Here is a 16,162-nt window from a genome sequence, read left to right as displayed (position 1 = left end):
GTCCCCTTTCGCCGTCCCATGATTGCGAGCCAGAAGAAAAAGAAGAAAGGCGGCCGTGAATAAGAACAAACCAATTCATTCGAATCCGATAGTTAGAAAAGGGAAGAAAAGAAAAAGGAAGGCAAATCTGGTAGGTAGGTAGATATATCCACCACCTATTACCACCAACCAACCAACACGAGCAACATCCAGCTCTTTTTCCATCCACCCACCGCCCCGAATCCCAACCGGTCCGCCCGTTAGGTAGTACCTACTACCTACCCATTGCACCTTTTGTGTCTCTGTGGATGTGAATGCGAGTTATCTGTCCTGTTTAAGCTTTTCCTCGCTTCCTGTTGTTGTTGTTGCTGTTGCTGTTGTCGATACATGAAGAAGAAGAAGTATGTCCCCGTAGTTAAAAAACCCCGAACCAAATCCAAATCCAAATCCAAATCCAATACAGTGCCTGCTCCGACCCTTAATACATCTCTGGTTTTTTTATTTCTTTTGTGCTTTTGTATTTTAGTTTCCTCGGTATTCGTAGCAATCATAAATAAATAGGTAAAGGGATCGATCCCTAATTCAAGACCCAAGATGGGAGTCCAATAAACAGGAATAGGTAGGTATCTACGTAAATCTTGTGATTTATCTTTTTCTTTTTTCTTTTTTCTTTTCTTTTTTGGTCTCTGTCTAGTGCCCACGTTCGTGCCGTGGGATATTTGTAATATCGTAAGGTTCCGGCCGCGAGTCTAAGTGATGATGCCTTCGCCTATTCAAGTCGGGAGAGAAGCTGTTGACCTCTGAACCCCTACGACGTTTTGGGTTGGTTGACTCTAGGGGCGGATAGCCTAGAGGTGTCATATACAATCCGTTTGGACTTGAAGCGGTGCTGAGGGCAGGACTTGTGTTGGGAGGGGGGAGAGAGTATGCCGGTGTACTATAAGGGCTGATTCCCGTCGTAAGCTCAGCGACTCCGGGTAACATGGCTGGTCGCGGTGGTTGGTTTTGCGTTTGTATCGGGGCGAGAGGAACTCCATGGTGCGGATATACAAAATTATCGGACGGTTGTTCAGGATATATAGGAACGCGTGGCGGTACGCTTTCTCTTCTCGACGCGAGAGGCCGACCTGGTGGCGCCGTCCCTGCACGACCGTAGCCTCGTCCGGGTCCCGCATCGCGAGAAAGATTACCTTGCGAATGTGAATGACTGTGTCGTGAATGTGCCCTAGAGCTACCGCGAGGTCCTTCTGACGTCGACGTTGCGAGAGCAAAGGGCACCGTCACTCCTGCACGACGTCGCATATCCTGTTCTCCGAGTTGCCAGTGCATTGCCTCTGCAGCCCGCCACGGCATCGACATCTCTTCTGCAACTTTAGCCCACATCTCGGATTTGAACCTATTTCCACCTCGTCAGCTACTTGAAACTCTTTTTATCTGACGGACCAGGTGCCAGAAGCACTTGTTCCAAGCTAGTTTTATCTTTAACTTCAACTAACACCCATAAAATACTATGCTCACCTTTCATAAAGTCTTGCTAGCTTATTTTTACGCTCTTCATCCCACTCGCTCCGCTTTTCGAGGTAGTTCTGATAATGCAGCCGGCAGCTGATGGCGCTTCTTCCCGGTAGCTTCTTGGAGATATCATCCCATTTAAGCCCACTTCCCCGGAGTTCAATGATTAGGGCATCTTCCTCAGTAGACCATTTACTTTGCCTCCTGGCAGGGGACTCCGAAGCGTGTGGCGACATGCTGCGCTTTTTAGACGAACTCCCTGCTGAAACCAGTCCTGGCCCTTGCGGTTCTGAAGTATAATAGAAGGGTAACCCGCCGACAGGTACCGAAGTTATAGTCGCCGTGGTTGCGATAGACGAAGACCGCACTGATAATCGATTGTACTCGTTGTACTCGGGAGGAGAAGGGGAAGACTCATCCGAGTCGGGAGCCTTGAGGAGGAAAGTGAGATCCACGGTGACGGTAGGGGCCAAGGAAGCCTTAGGTAGGCAGATGTTTATAGAAGCGCTATACCGCGCTTGTAGTCCTCACGGGCTCTGAGGAGGTTGTAATGAGTTGTTTTTTCTTCAACACAGCTCGTGTTGCTGGGTGAGCCGCCAAAATTGCCTAACAGCGTTTCGGCTCTGTTTGCTCGATTTTAGGTGAGAAGGTAATAGTGAGTTCACAGCTCGTCCAGATATGCGCACTGGAGTCTAAGGGGGGATTATAGCGCTCCGATGTCAACTCCTTAATGCTGGATAGGTGCAATTTGGGAACTATCAGTACCAGGTATAGGAGTGTATGATATTTGAGTTAAAAGGGGGGCCTTAGATACGACTTAGAAGCGAAGGGAAGGGGACATCCAGGAAGGCCAGAAGCTCTAGATCAGTAAAGTGTGATGATACTGTTTTTGTTAGTGAGCTGTGACATATGATTGGGTATTCCTCCTCAGCCAATAAACGAAAGCACGATAACCTAAGAGGCTTCGAAATAATAAACCGTCGCCAGGCGGATAAGTACAGTACTTTCAGTCAGGTATATATCAAATATTTGGCTAGCACAAGGTACTTTATCCTGTCATTCATGATCTTTGGCCTATGGAGTTATTACTATAGTGGCAATGGACGTACCATAGGTCCACGTTGGGGATGCGCAGTGAAATTTGATCTCGGACGGGGAAAACAGGAAAAGAAACGCTAGGCGAGAGATGCCTAGAAGAGCTGGCAGAGTGAAGGCTTTTGGTTGATGGGCAGCGCGTAGTGGGCAGTGGGCAGTGTGCGAGTAGGTAGCCAGGGTACAGAGCCCGTTAGGTTAGTAGCCCAAAGCTCAATGGATGGGATAACCAGGGGTGTGGGGTGTGAGAGGGTGTGAAATAGAAAGGTGTGGAGACGATAGACACCGGGTTTTCTACGTTTATAGGTAATAGGCAAGTTGTGTGAGGTATAATAGAGCCCAGCAGTTCGTGTGAGAGTTGGGTAACCTCACCGACTATGCCAGCGCAGAATACATACCGTCTGTTGCCCTCCTCCCGAAGGGGTTTGGAAAGGGGAGGGGAGAGGGGGGAGGAGTAAAGTTAAAAAAGTGACAGCTTTCAGGTGATACACCCTCGAAGCCGAAAGGCATCTCAGGACGTAACGCGCAGTGGATATTCATCTGCCCGTGCCTGGGGGAGACGGCTTTCTCATTGTAAGTCGAACAAACGGCTCGCTGGCCATGCAAAGCTATTGACCGGGGGGCTGATGAATGGCCACGACATTCATGCATGACCTCGCAGAGAACAATTCACCACTTTCCATGTAATTTTGGTTAGTACACTAGGGGTAGCTACTGAATCGGCGGATTAATGACGCAAATGGAGCAACGAACTGGAAGAAGCATACAAACGAACTGGGTGTTCGAGAGACCCAGGGCATGACCCAGGACACGACCCAGGACATCTAGGATTGAAGCATCCACACTCCTAGAAGGGTAGGTAAAGTTGTCCGCGTCGGTCAGGAAGAATGTCAAGGCGTTGCGGCGCCGGAGATGGAATATGATGGATACCCAGGGTCCCAGGATGTATGTATACTGCAACATACGCTTTTAAGTCTTTGCGCGGTGTCAGAATATCCGTATACAGGCACGACAGGCATGCTATCTTGCCATCCATGACCGTTCGGGGCTGTCTAACTGCCGTTCCCGGGGCTTGAGGACCTGAGAGGACCCTTTGGCGATCTATTGCAGGGCATCCCACCAGCCCACAGGGCTTGGATGAGATCGATTCTCGATTCGGAGAATGTAATTCCCCTTGTCGAGCCAATGATACCGACTGCACATATTCCAGAAGCCGCAAATGAAGAGAACAGGTGGCGGTGGCAACTACATACATACATGTAATGTAGGGCCATGAAACTACATGGTTGAGTGGAGATCATGAAACCAGACTCTGCCATGCCATGCCATGCCATACCTACCAGACTATGTTACTGCTACCTAAGGGCAGTTTAGGTATGTATGTATGTATGTATGTATGTATGTATGTATGTATGTATGTATGTATGTATGGTATAAGGCATATGGGATGTACGTATGTAGCTACCGCTGATGTGCATGTGCGGATACGACCTTGACCTAGCTACCTGGAAGGGTTTGCGAGGGTCAACGAGCTAAGGAAGAACGACGTACGTTTGGGATACCTATACCAGTTCCAGCTGGACGGGAGAAGGAAAAGCAAGGTAGGGCTTTCGTCCGGAGGAGTAGGGCACACTAGTATAGTATACCTAGTATAGTATAGTATAGCATACACGAGGTATGTATGGTATACATAAGTGGCTTATATACTTGCCTTAGGTAGGTTAGTAAGTACCTATATAGTTCTCTGCCTTTATGAACATGGGTATCGATATGTGGCATGTTTGGAGAGGTAGTAGTGGTGTTGTCAGTTGAGATCGGAGCCCATTAACCGTAGAAATGAATAAAACGGTGTGTGGGTGGGAAAAAATACGTTAGTAGGCGAAGAAGGTATTGTCTAAATGATACGTTCGAGGTTGCTAGGATTGGGGCATACCATGTACAATGCTATAGTGTCTTTAAGTATGTACCTTACCTATCATATTACATACATATGTACATACTATACTATAGCATTGTATACCTAACCTAACCTACTAATGTACCTACATACATATGTAAGTTAGGTCCACTAGGCACATGTAGCACTCACTATAGACAAGATGACTCATGTACTGAGTTTGCAGGTACGTATGAATGGCCCACTAAATTTGAAGGGCACTAACCTCTACATAGTGTTAGCTGGGGAAAAAAAACAACAACTTACAAAGAACAAAGACCCTTGTTTTTTTACTCTCGCGGGAAACGGGGCTCTCTTTCTCTTTCTTCAATGCAGGTTCCATCTAAGCCCAACGTCTGTGCGTTTTTTTATCACGTTTTCACGAACGTCCCCATGGCAATCCTACACGCTACCATGCTACATGATACATACTATTACATTGGCCCTGGTTCGTCTCATACATACCATCACAGTACATCATACGTCGCCTGTAATGGGATACGGGCGCTTATGCTTCTTTTAGGTATTCAATAAGCTCCTCAGCTACCTAGCTACCTAGGTACTCTTCACCTAAACAAGTCCCCTCCGCCCCAAGTCGTCATAGGCGTCGAGAGAGCTGATCAGTGAACAAAGGTTTCCGGGTCTCCGGGAATAGCGATCTGGGGCCGATGAACTGGCGGTCAGCCGACTAGTATGCATGATAGACATTAGACATATATACATATTAATAGGTACCTTACATAGATGGTTACTTCTATGTAGGTATATTTACTAGGTAGTTACTATGTATATAGGTATATTTACTAGGTAGTTACTATGTATATACTACCTTGTACCTATTTAGAACCCACCTGTTCTCTCGAATAGATGGACGTATTGGAACGGCTGTACTGTCTTCCCGGTATGTATAGTACGTATACTCCTCAGCTCGTTTTATTCCTCCTTTTTCTATTATTTTCCCTTTCCCCCTTCAACTTACCTTAGGTACACGTCAGTGCCAAGAAGGTAAGGCGGTGCCGAACTTCTGTTTTAATGGCGTGCATGGGGGGACAACTGCCATGAGCTATGAGCCATGAGCCATGAACCATGATCTGCTTGCCTGCACCGCATCACAATAATTAGAAAAAGTTGGTTTGGGTCCCATTTATCATACATGCAGACATGATGCTTATGCTTGTCAAAGCTCTTACCCATGCGCCACAACAGGAGAGCTCGCGTTGTTTGTTTTCCTTACCAACTTCTGATAGGGTGATAGCTCCTTGCCAGGTTGTTCCGTCTTGGGCTGTCTTATATTCCGCACCTCTTCAAGTGGAGGGGTTTGCTACGGTTGGACCGATGTATCGCGTGCGCTATGCTTGAATTCAGGGACTACACTAGAATGTTAATTAATCGGACAGAAAGAACAGGGGAAGAATGAGAAACCAAAAGAGGACAGCTACATGGTCAACTACATGTACACACATCATGTACATAACATCGTAGGTATCTGCAGGGTACAATTATATTGTATGTACCGCTTTTTTTGCGAGTACATACATATGCGAGTGTTGCGGTTAGCGCAATCTGTTTTACTGTAACTGGTAACAAAATCGTGCTACGTATACTATTTCATCCTTGCGGACGGGGTAACAATTCATTACATATCTACCTCTTTTCATTTACTTATTGCAAGTACTTTACTGCTTACTTACACGTAGGTACTTGGTTTTGTGCGCACGCCGGATTGGTAGGAAAAGCGAAGCGTGGGGGAGTGGTGGATGGTGGATGGGGTCGATGAGGAGTAAATCGTTTACCGGCTCGTTTGAAATGTTGCTGCCCGAACAAAGCGGAGCATATCCAGGCATGCCTAGGCATTATTATGCTTGTCCGTTTGTCAATCAATTAACGAGAAGCGCGCCACAGCCCTGTTCGAGTTTAAGGCACCTAGGCGTATGCCAATCTCAGCCATCCTACTAACTAGCAGCTGTGAGAAAGCGTTGGACGAGGCAGTAAAAGATAACCTCCCGAAGGAAGGACACACGTAACGCTTAGGGATATTACTGCTGTTGGTTGTCCGTCAACCAGTCGTAAGTCGAGGCAAGCCGTCCGTGAGTGTGGCCGTGCTAAAGCCTGATAGACTGGGGGGCATGTAACGTTCGTGGTCAAGTGAGGCAAGACATATGTATGTACGTATTCTCTACCTTTTTCGGCCTAGGCTTCGATCGAACCAGATTGTGAGGAATCAGATGGGCCAGTCAATCCCGGGACCGTCTAGTTGGGCTCGTAGCCCCCAACTTCTCAGCTACCAATATGTCTGACAAGTTCCTTGATAACCCCCATTTTGAAAACATCAGACTTTATCGTAACCTACGTAAGCAACCTTGACATTTTGGGTTTCGGTACCGGCAACCCGTTTTTGCCCGGCCTCTAGATAGTCGTGTTGGCCCTATATTGATGGTTCGGTTTGGTCGTCTCCTCCCATTCACGCCACCGGTTGATACCCGCCTAGCCGCACTACCGTGGCTTCACCTAATATGTTCAGCTATTATTATACCCTGATTGAGGAGGCTCTTAGATATGTAGAGGTGAGGCGACGGTCTGGGCACGACGAGGCGCCCAGAAAATGCATATTTCGTAGCAGGCCGGATAGAAACCATTATGCTGCCCAATAGTTGGCGAGGCATTGTCATCAATAGAGGTATTGCTACTAAACCCATGCCAGGACATGTACCATACCACGTAGACCGAAGGACAACAACAATACCGTTATCCATCATCGCTAGATCGGGCTCTGACAGCGGGAGGCTGACCGCCCTTGGGGTACTTAGCGGTGAACAATACCGTGGATGCCGGATGATGCCGGCAGGAATAGCGCATATTTGCCTCCATGACGAGGTCCTGCTGCCCATACTAGATACACCCACCTTTGGGCTTTGTTGTGCTCATTCGACACTCGGAATCAAAAACATCCTCAATATATTGGTAGAAGGATGGATACTGAATCCGTTTAGGGCTGCGATATAAGCGAAAAGGGAACGCAACAAGGGTGTATAATAAATTAGGGCGTCAATCCGTGAATCCGGGCTCGGATGGCGCAGTAGGTAGAAAGGAGATATGACTTGTCAACTTTTATTCTGTCACGTTCCAGATTTCGAGGGCAGCATGTTTGCTCGACGCTGTGGTTTTGGGGGGTTCTGGGGGATGTATTAGAACCCAGCTCCCGTCTTCCCCGCGAAGCCTACAGCCCGTAGAGCGGCTGAATATCTGCGCCTCGTCCTAGGAGGATTGATAGATCTATCTGGAGATCGTCGGTAGGCTACCGTAACTATCAGCACATCGTAAGCAGTGAATCATACGTGGGGGGCATGGTAATGATTAATGATGATGTTGCAATGGCGTATCATTTCCATGTTTTTAATTTTCCCGGGTAAGGTAGGATCTCATGCTGGGTCGTAAAAAAAAACTCGATGAGGCCAGATGCACCAGGTACGATGAGGCCATACGTCCATATATCTCCCATCTTGCTTCGATGTTGCTGAAGGCAGGCTGTCGTGGTACCCGATGAGTTGGATCTTCAGGTACAGAGACAATGATGCAAACGGTGCTATCCAAATCGTTGGTCCTTATTCAGATTTAGTACCCCCTTGTTTGTCCTACGTGACAAGCGACTGGATCTCGGATACTGGCTGGCTAGTCGCAGGCATCAGTCGGTGGCCGAACGGAATCAATTGACACTTCACGATACAACTTTATTTTTCTTCCCTTCCTCATGCCATGTGCCAATTACACGGTACCGATCTGGACTTGGAGTCAACGCTAAGTGGGTTAGGTAGGTGTGCATGTCGACACAATTAGAAGTTTTTGATGCGGGAAGAAAAAAAAAGAAAAATTTGAGAAGTCAGAAAGATGTGAGGAGAGTTTGGAAAGAGGATGTTGGGGGGTGCATAAACTTATGTTGTACGATGCCCAGATAGGTTATCCCTAATGCAAGTAACAGTTCACAAGCATCATGACAGCATGGGAAGCAGCATGATAGCATGAGAAGTTATAATCAGTCAGCCCAGTCTACCTGCCCTAGGTACTGTAATAGCGTAGTATAGCGTAGTACTACATACCTTCTAGGTTGTCTGAATGGTGCCTGCCCGTGGAACGACTTTGTGGCTTGCATATTGTGGAGGTGTGGCGGCCTTTTTTAGTTGCCGCTCCCCCTTGCTACAGCTAACCCTTGTTAAGATGCTACCCTAGCAGTGTAACCTAGTAGCTGCCCAGGTATGTATCGCACAAGGCACAAGGATTTCAAACCCCATAATGGTCTTTCGAGATTCACTCTGCTCCAACTACATCCCCATTCTTGGATCTTGCGAATATATCGACGCACCCACAACGGAAATTTGCCTTCTTCCACGCAACTATTACCCAATTACCCAACAATCTCGTGTTCTCAACAGATTACCGAGTCTAGCGGCGATCTCATTTGTACTTTGTACGGCCCGAGAAAAGCCTACCGAGCCGGAGTGGGGATTGAGGCTTAAACGGCTCCAAAGATTAGGACCTGGAGCCTCACACTCTCTCGCCTTCGCCTTCTAGCTGTACGCGCCACCTCCTGCACCGTGTGTACGTGGAAGAAGGCCTGCACGACCCTATCCAATCCCAGAGATCATCGGCGTTGATACGCCTTTCAGAATCAAAATCATCTCGTCTAAGCAATACTACGATCTAGGCGAGCAATGGCGGATGTTCCGTTGCAAGTCATTTCCGAGAATTCGACTTCTGAGCGACGAATCACTCCATCGTGGTCGATCACTCAACTGAAACGGAAACTTGAACCCATCACAGGCATTCCTCCTTCATCTCAGCGCATTAGCTTGAAAACTGCCTCGAAGGAATCTATTCCAATCGAAGCTGCAGATGAAGATGTTGTGCTTTTGTCGAATTTCCCTCTCTCTACTTATGCAGAGCTTCATGTAAGTAAGCTGGTTCCCATAGATGCTTTAGGGTGGGCAATTATCGAGCTAGTCATTGCCGTGGCGGTATTTTATTTTGTCGATACGTGTCAGCTCACTAGTCGGTTGAATATGCTTGCATGCGCTCCATCCACCATTATGCACAGCTGCAAATGACTAACTTTGTCGTCAAGGTCATTGACACTCGGCCAGCCAGTGCAAAGCTGAACTTCAATGACACGTCGGGCGTCGAGAAATACATCATGCCCCCAGAAGAATACGAGAAGAAATCTGACTCGGTCTTGGCGTGGAAAAAGGCCGAAAAACTAGGCCGGTTCAACCCGGATGCTCCCAGTCTGGAGAAGGCTAAGATTGACGCTTTTGAGCTTGAAGTTAGAAGTAGGGGTATAGAGGTAGGTAAAAGGTGCAGAGTTGGCGGTGACGACACTCGTAGAGGAGAAGTCAAATACGTCGGCGAGGTAAAAGAAATTCCTGGCTCTATAGGTGCTTGGGTTGGAGTTCAACTCGACGAACCTGTTGGGAAGAACGACGGTAGCATTGGAGGTACCAGATACTGGGGCACTGAATCTACGCTTAAACATGGCGTCTTTGTGAGACCGGAAAGAGTGGAAGTGGGCGAATGGCCTGTGCTCAATGATTTGGAGGATATGGAAGAGATATAATTGAGTATTTCATTGCTCATCCATAGATAGATAAATCCGTGATAGCTTTTATTTTTTAAGATGACATGAAATAGATAGAAGTATCCCCACCAGTATGTTTATAAGGGATAATTAGGTAGCTAGGTAGTCAAAAAAGAAAAGCGTCGGTTGGGGAACACCCAGTCCTTAATCATTCTTGCTATATCTTGGTAGGCCTAGTTTTGGAACAAATTTTGTACGAACTAATGTAGTTATATACGTGATGCCTCAAAGCAAACAATTAGATGCGCAACTCATGGTTCGCCTGTCTCTTATGCTTTGAATATACTCAACCATCACGTCAATCATGTACCTACTTCTACGTTGAAATGGAACATAGCCCTAAAGGCGATGGGGGACCGACGAAACTTGTTAAATTACGACTGGGTACATAAAGTAAGATTGAAAACTCAATGTTCTTTCATCGAATAACTATACCTAATGGTTGTTTGAAGCTAGATACCTAGTGATAAATTATTTTAGTGAAGGCGTTATGAACCAGGTTGACGTTAGAGTGAACAGTGCTGTCCTGTACATCCTTTAGTTTATGACTATTTCATGGATTCATTAGGCCGATCGACAGGTAGTGATCGCCAATCAGGGAATGTTGAGCCCCCAGAGGCAAGGTTTGGCATCATAATTACCATGTATCATCAGTACCATCATCAGTATAGCATCATGTAGATTAGAGCTTGCCACGTCCCATACCCCCAGGGAGGTTGCTAAACGGAGCTTACGCTCCGTTCGCTCAGACGTTAAATAGAACAACAACCAAAAACATGGCTATTTTTTTCATTAGATACCGTAAAGACGCTACAAGATGATTAGTACTCAGCATACAAATAGTCATCGCGTCGAAAAACTTGATCCGACATCTCCTTTAGAGCATTGGACGATAAGAACATGAACTTATGCAGTAGTTACATTCGATGTAAGTTTGATATCTAAGACAAGACAAGCCCTGAGGCAGACGAGAGACATACCCAGGTAGATGGTACAGATGCATTTTAGAAAGTAATATTGTGTGTTTGGTATCACAGCAGTGCCGAAGATACCGAGAAACCACAGTACTACCTACGTGATGTTGTACTCAGGAGGAAATATGAGTTCCCAGTAGAACAATGTTTACGAAGAGGTAATATTTTGCACCTGGCCTGTGAGAGGAACGGCCTAGGTAGTAGGACGGTGCTCGCTATGAGATTACCGAATGTGGCCTATAATATTGGCCCCGCCCAGTAATTCAACTTGGAAATCCTACCTCTTGTAGGCATTGAGTTGCAAAAGAAGTATTTACGTACCCACGAACTGAACGAACTATACATTTACCATATGTTATACTCAATTGTCTAACCAATCAAAAACATGTGTTAATGTCACAATGGGCCATGTACTTAGTCTACTTCTAATATTCCAATTTAGAGGAAAGTCACTACTAGAATTGAGGCTTTGACACAGATAGTTGAATTCATACTGCTGCTACTTGAGGGTTGGCGAAGTACCAACAAAACATCCATGGCGAGTTGATGCATAGTACATATTAACCCAAACTTACAAATTGGACTTGAAATAACTACGATGGGTAATACTATAGAGGAACCTTAATATCTATTTTAAATCTATATATATTTGCCTCCTGGTAAGAACGATAAATACTTTGTACGTAATCTTTCTACTCTGTTGGACTTCGTTGTATCGAGCTACATTGGAATATTAAGGTTTTGAACATGAGGACCGTGCACTTTTCGGTAAAGTTATTGTGAATCAGATCTGAATCTGATATAGACCAGGGTCTTAACGTGTTCAAGGTTTATCTGCAGCGCCTGCCAAATTTCAGCCAACAATACCTAACATACTAACCTAGCAGCTTCGGGATTGTACATAATGGACCGAGCCGAGTCCTGAGCCAATTATGGGATATTTCCTTACTTGGGTAACTGAGCGCGTGATCTTTGAGTTCGAAGTAATAGCTTACAGAGTTATTCACAAGAATAAGTTAAATGACAGATATGGTTGAAACTATTTATAGAAATTAATTAACTAGTTAACTAGAAAGACAGATTGAACCTAAGCGAACTAGTAATTCCGCGCTTCTCCTCAAATTTACCCCAGAATACGAGTCAAGTAGCAGATAGCCGAATGTCCGCATTTGGATATTCATATTCCAGATGAGGCTCGATATCTCATGCAAGACAGCCAACTTAGTAGCAAGGCATCTATGATATAATAGTTATGTTAGATTGCAGGATTCTTATTGGCATCATCCACATTATGTTGTGATTGCGCGTAAGTACAGTAATCATAGTAATCCGTTATGTCCGTCTGTCTACGTATTCAAATGGCTGTGCACCGGAGAATTCTAGTGTACTGTTGTTAGCCTTGCCAAGCTAACTTTGCTTTAAAATGAAGATGGTGACAAAACAATGCTTGTCTCGGAATGTCTAAACATAAGAGACTCGAGTAACGATTATAATTGGGACCGTATGAACTAATTACTAATTACTAATTGCCAATTGCCAACTGCCAATTGCATTAAAAAGTTATTAGTGTTACGTTTCTGAGGGAAAGAATGATGACCTACAGGTAATACCTAGCATGTTACAAGACAAAGCCGGACTAGTGTCGTTGCGGCTTAACATGGGGAGTTGCGACTAGCCGTCAATCCGATCTTGGCATTCCAATGCCGTCGAATCCGTTAGGTGCAATGCATACGCTGCACACGTCGGAAACCGCTTTTCCCCACATCCCACCCGCTCGCTCTCGCTATTCTAGTTGTCACTCCAACTCAAACCATCAACACGTACTCATACAACCTGAACATTAGGTATCCCTCGACTTCCGACTTCCCATGTGTGCCGTCCGACGTCCGACAAACGATCCAAAACAGAGCGCATTGCCGCCACAATTGTCGATTATACCCGACACTTCCACGATACCCGTAGTGCCGAGCGCTTATTATCAATCGAGAAAATAGAGAAGCATCGCCGAGCTCAGAAAAACAATCGCACGGTCTCATGCTTGACTCTAGCGAGCATAAACGGTGCTGAGATGCGACACCAGCTCTGCGTGTGCAGCGCTAAATAGGGCTGTCCTCATACATGATCCGATAGGTACACTTGTTGGATTTCTTCCTGCTTCTTACCGGCCTGGTTCCGTCTATTCTTCTCTTTCCCGTCTTATTCCGTAACGGCTGGCCGATCGCGCAAAAGTCAACAAGAAGCCCAACATGGCGACGTCGACCGTCGCCGGTTCCGCCAGCGCGGTATACCTTCTCTTGTGCCTCACTTGTATCATTTCCATCGTATCCGCCGACGTAGCTACTACGAGTCCGATGCAAACACTTCCCGATTATTACGAGCTATACGCTATGGCCCTTACTCTTACCTCCGCGTCTGGTCCTGTCCAATTTAACTACAAGGTTGCGCCTTTAACAGCAGAGGCAGGTTTGAACCAAACAAATGAGAATGCTCTGGAGGTATAGCCATTATTCAACCCCACTCCATTGATGCGGTAGAGCTGAAACGTATGGCAGACATTCAAAGTAGAAGGTCGAATGGTCATCGTAGACCAAAGCAACTACAACAAACTTGATGACAGTACCAAAGACGCTATGGCCTATATATCATGCGATGCGACTACCAACGACTCCTATATCAGTCCTGACGATGTCTTGAATTCGGTTATGACTAAGCAGCCAAAGGCTATATTGCTATTCAGCACTTCTGAGGGGACATGTTGCTCTCTTGATGGATCCAATCTTCCATTCAAATCTGTCTGGACTATGACCGATCAGTCGGACGCCTGGGAGATCAAGAACCAGACTGTCGAGTCTACTGTAATTCGTGGGACAATAACGGGGGCTAACGCCGATGGAGATTCTGATATCGGTCAGTCGCAAGGCGGTAATAATTCGGCGGTTGCAATGAGCATTTTGTACAGTATCACTGGTCTGATTACTTTGCTATTTCTCATTATCATTGCCACCGGAGCGATCCGAGCACATCGTCATCCCGAAAGATACGGGCCAAGGGCCAGCTATGGCGGAAGACCAAGACAGAGCCGAGCAAAGGGTTTAGCGCGAGCTGTTCTGGAAACGCTCCCTATTGTAAAATTTGGGGATCCCCAACCTGTAAAACCGGATCCGGAGAACGAGCATGAGAGTATTTCAGGAGACCACCAGCTACATTCATCATCTCCAACGCAGCGCGAGTTAACATCATATCACGCAGAGCAAGGCGGGTCATCCCCAGATGCAGTAGCAAAAGCTGTTACCAATTCCACCACTGAAACCCCAGGCGCTGGCGTGTCGGGAGATAGCGGGGTCAGCTATGGGCTAACTGAAAACGAGCACCTTGGCTGTTCTATCTGTACGGAAGATTTTACGGTTGGACAAGATGTGAGAGTGCTTCCTTGCGACCATAAATTCCATCCTCAGTGTATCGATCCGTGGTTGGTTAATGTGTCTGGTACCTGTCCTTTATGGTAAGTATTCCAAGTTAACGTAATCTGATGTTTCAGAAACTAATAAGCATCCAACTAGTCGACTTGACCTCCGCCCACATGAGGAAGAGGATGAAGAAGGCGGCGAAGGCGCTTGGGCACCGGCTTATCCGGATATAATGAGCCATGGTCCCGTTGACAGTCACTTAGCTCCTCCGCCTGAGGATGAGGCAGATGCAACGCAAAGACGACGAAGGTCACGACTGCTAGACTGGAATAGGCTGCGCCATGCTACTGTCGATGAGCGTATTCAGGCTCTTAGACAGTATCGGCAGACACAAGGAGTAACTGCTGGTAATGGTTCGGCCGAGGACCAAAATCGACATGCAAAATTGTCAGACCGTCTACGGGAGAAGTTTCATATTCGTACGAGAGCTCATCCTCCGAGTGACCTACCATCCACAAGCCAATAAGCTGCTTGAGTTCACACTAGCGCTTATAGGTATACCCGACCTTTTTGTTGTTGTTTTGTTGTTGGGTTGATAGATTATTGTACAGTTGCAGCTGTATAAGTGTGACAAATCATACAACACGCGGTTTCGATGTGGTTACGAGGTGATGATATGAGAAGGGGGGATGTTATACCTCGGATAAAACGGCGTTAAATCTTATGTTGGAAGTTTGGGTATCAGGATACGAGGATTGCATTGGTCGGCGTTGGTGGCTATCGAGTTATCGGGTAGTTTTACAACTAGATGAATCTGGGATTGTGCAGGCGTTGGACGTGACGGGCGCGATGGGTCTGAAGCAGAACGGCAACGAGATAATGCCGTAAGAGTACAAATATATGAACCTGTTACTCTTGAAACCGGGCTTTGCGTGCAAATGATATTAAAGAGAGAGTAGGGTCTATCTTACTTGGTATTGCTATCTACTTGATCGGATGGTCAACATCTGAACTAATTGTTGGGGCGGTAAATAAATATTATTTTTATTCGGCCTAGATAGTATTCGATCATGCCGTCCTCGCTGCGTCTCCTATTCAAGTAAGCCATATCTTGGGATGGCTTGCTATGGCTCCAACGCCCTTTAGGAAGCATCATGTATGGACCTCCTATTCCGTACGCAGACAACCAGTAGATTCCAGGAATATCATCCCCCTTTTTAAAGGAGAGTAGGTTTAAACCTACCTCCTTCATACGAAAGTGGTGGAATTGAAGAAAGGGGTGGGGAGGGGAGTTGAGCTCCAGGCTTTGAAAAAGAAAAAAAAAACCTAGAACTCTGCCAATCGGTAAGCTTGGCAAAAGTCTATCTCATCCCAAGCTCTAGGGACACGTCTACTTATCTGTTCGACCGAGCCTACAGTGGTATGTAGGGTAATAGTTGTTGTATATGAGCACTACTGCTACGGAGGCTGGAAATGCTTCTGCTCGTTGTTCGTTCATGTTACGCACGTCCGGGATTCGCGCATGTGCAGTTCACGTTGCTTACTTGTGGCGTTCACGTAACCGAGTAAGGCCGTTCTTATGTTAGATATTTGGTCTTATAATATCGAGGATGAAAAATATGTTGTAGGTACCTAT

At 46.3% G+C, this 16,162-nt stretch overlaps 4 protein-coding genes across 4 annotated transcripts; 3 read left to right on the top strand and 1 right to left on the bottom strand.

Annotated features, from left to right (window-relative positions):
* Positions 1 to 84: 84 nt before the first annotated feature.
* Positions 85 to 2,063, bottom strand: F5Y00DRAFT_162627 (uncharacterized protein). Its single transcript, XM_048004726.1, has 2 exons — positions 1,498 to 2,063; positions 85 to 1,375 (listed from the first exon to the last, which is right to left on the bottom strand). The coding sequence occupies exons 1-2, from the start codon at positions 1,725 to 1,727 to the stop codon at positions 670 to 672; spliced, it is 936 nt and encodes a 311-aa protein (XP_047861685.1). The 5' UTR covers positions 1,728 to 2,063; the 3' UTR covers positions 85 to 669.
* Positions 2,064 to 4,789: 2,726 nt separating this feature from the next.
* Positions 4,790 to 5,344, top strand: F5Y00DRAFT_245569 (uncharacterized protein). The gene has a single exon (XM_048008982.1). The coding sequence runs from the start codon at positions 4,850 to 4,852 to the stop codon at positions 5,051 to 5,053; it is 204 nt and encodes a 67-aa protein (XP_047861684.1). The 5' UTR covers positions 4,790 to 4,849; the 3' UTR covers positions 5,054 to 5,344.
* A 3,407-nt stretch (positions 5,345 to 8,751) lies between these two features.
* F5Y00DRAFT_245566 (CAP Gly-rich domain-containing protein) lies at positions 8,752 to 10,296 on the top strand. Its single transcript, XM_048008981.1, has 2 exons — positions 8,752 to 9,462; positions 9,636 to 10,296. The coding sequence occupies exons 1-2, from the start codon at positions 9,226 to 9,228 to the stop codon at positions 10,122 to 10,124; spliced, it is 726 nt and encodes a 241-aa protein (XP_047861683.1). The 5' UTR covers positions 8,752 to 9,225; the 3' UTR covers positions 10,125 to 10,296.
* A 2,595-nt stretch (positions 10,297 to 12,891) lies between these two features.
* F5Y00DRAFT_245564 (uncharacterized protein) lies at positions 12,892 to 15,555 on the top strand. Its single transcript, XM_048008980.1, has 3 exons — positions 12,892 to 13,614; positions 13,672 to 14,621; positions 14,680 to 15,555. The coding sequence occupies exons 1-3, from the start codon at positions 13,366 to 13,368 to the stop codon at positions 15,050 to 15,052; spliced, it is 1,572 nt and encodes a 523-aa protein (XP_047861682.1). The 5' UTR covers positions 12,892 to 13,365; the 3' UTR covers positions 15,053 to 15,555.
* The last annotated feature ends 607 nt before the right edge of the window (positions 15,556 to 16,162 follow it).

The sequence above is a fragment of the Daldinia vernicosa genome (genome assembly GCF_022497035.1).
Source record: "Daldinia vernicosa strain CBS 139.73 unplaced genomic scaffold F5Y00scaffold_52, whole genome shotgun sequence".
NCBI classification, from domain to species: Eukaryota; Fungi; Ascomycota; class Sordariomycetes; order Xylariales; family Hypoxylaceae; genus Daldinia; species Daldinia vernicosa.
Note: the sequence above shows the minus strand (reverse complement) of the source record. Positions and strands in the feature narration are given on the sequence as shown.

Bases quoted from the DNA above. Each gene is read 5' to 3' on its own strand.
- F5Y00DRAFT_245569 (XM_048008982.1), top strand. From the start codon at position 4,850: ATGCAGGTTCCATCTAAGCCCAACGTCTGTGCGTTTTTTTATCACGTT.
- F5Y00DRAFT_245564 (XM_048008980.1), top strand. From the start codon at position 13,366: ATGGCGACGTCGACCGTCGCCGGTTCCGCCAGCGCGGTATACCTTCTC. The intron at 13,615-13,671 runs GTATAGCCATTA...AACGTATGGCAG, and splicing joins CAAATGAGAATGCTCTGGAG to ACATTCAAAGTAGAAGGTCG. The intron at 14,622-14,679 runs GTAAGTATTCCA...GCATCCAACTAG, and splicing joins TCTGGTACCTGTCCTTTATG to TCGACTTGACCTCCGCCCAC.
- F5Y00DRAFT_162627 (XM_048004726.1), bottom strand. From the start codon at position 1,727: ATGTCGCCACACGCTTCGGAGTCCCCTGCCAGGAGGCAAAGTAAATGG. The intron at 1,376-1,497 runs GTGAGCATAGTA...AGGTGGAAATAG, and splicing joins CTAGCAAGACTTTATGAAAG to GTTCAAATCCGAGATGTGGG.
- F5Y00DRAFT_245566 (XM_048008981.1), top strand. From the start codon at position 9,226: ATGGCGGATGTTCCGTTGCAAGTCATTTCCGAGAATTCGACTTCTGAG. The intron at 9,463-9,635 runs GTAAGTAAGCTG...TTTGTCGTCAAG, and splicing joins CTACTTATGCAGAGCTTCAT to GTCATTGACACTCGGCCAGC.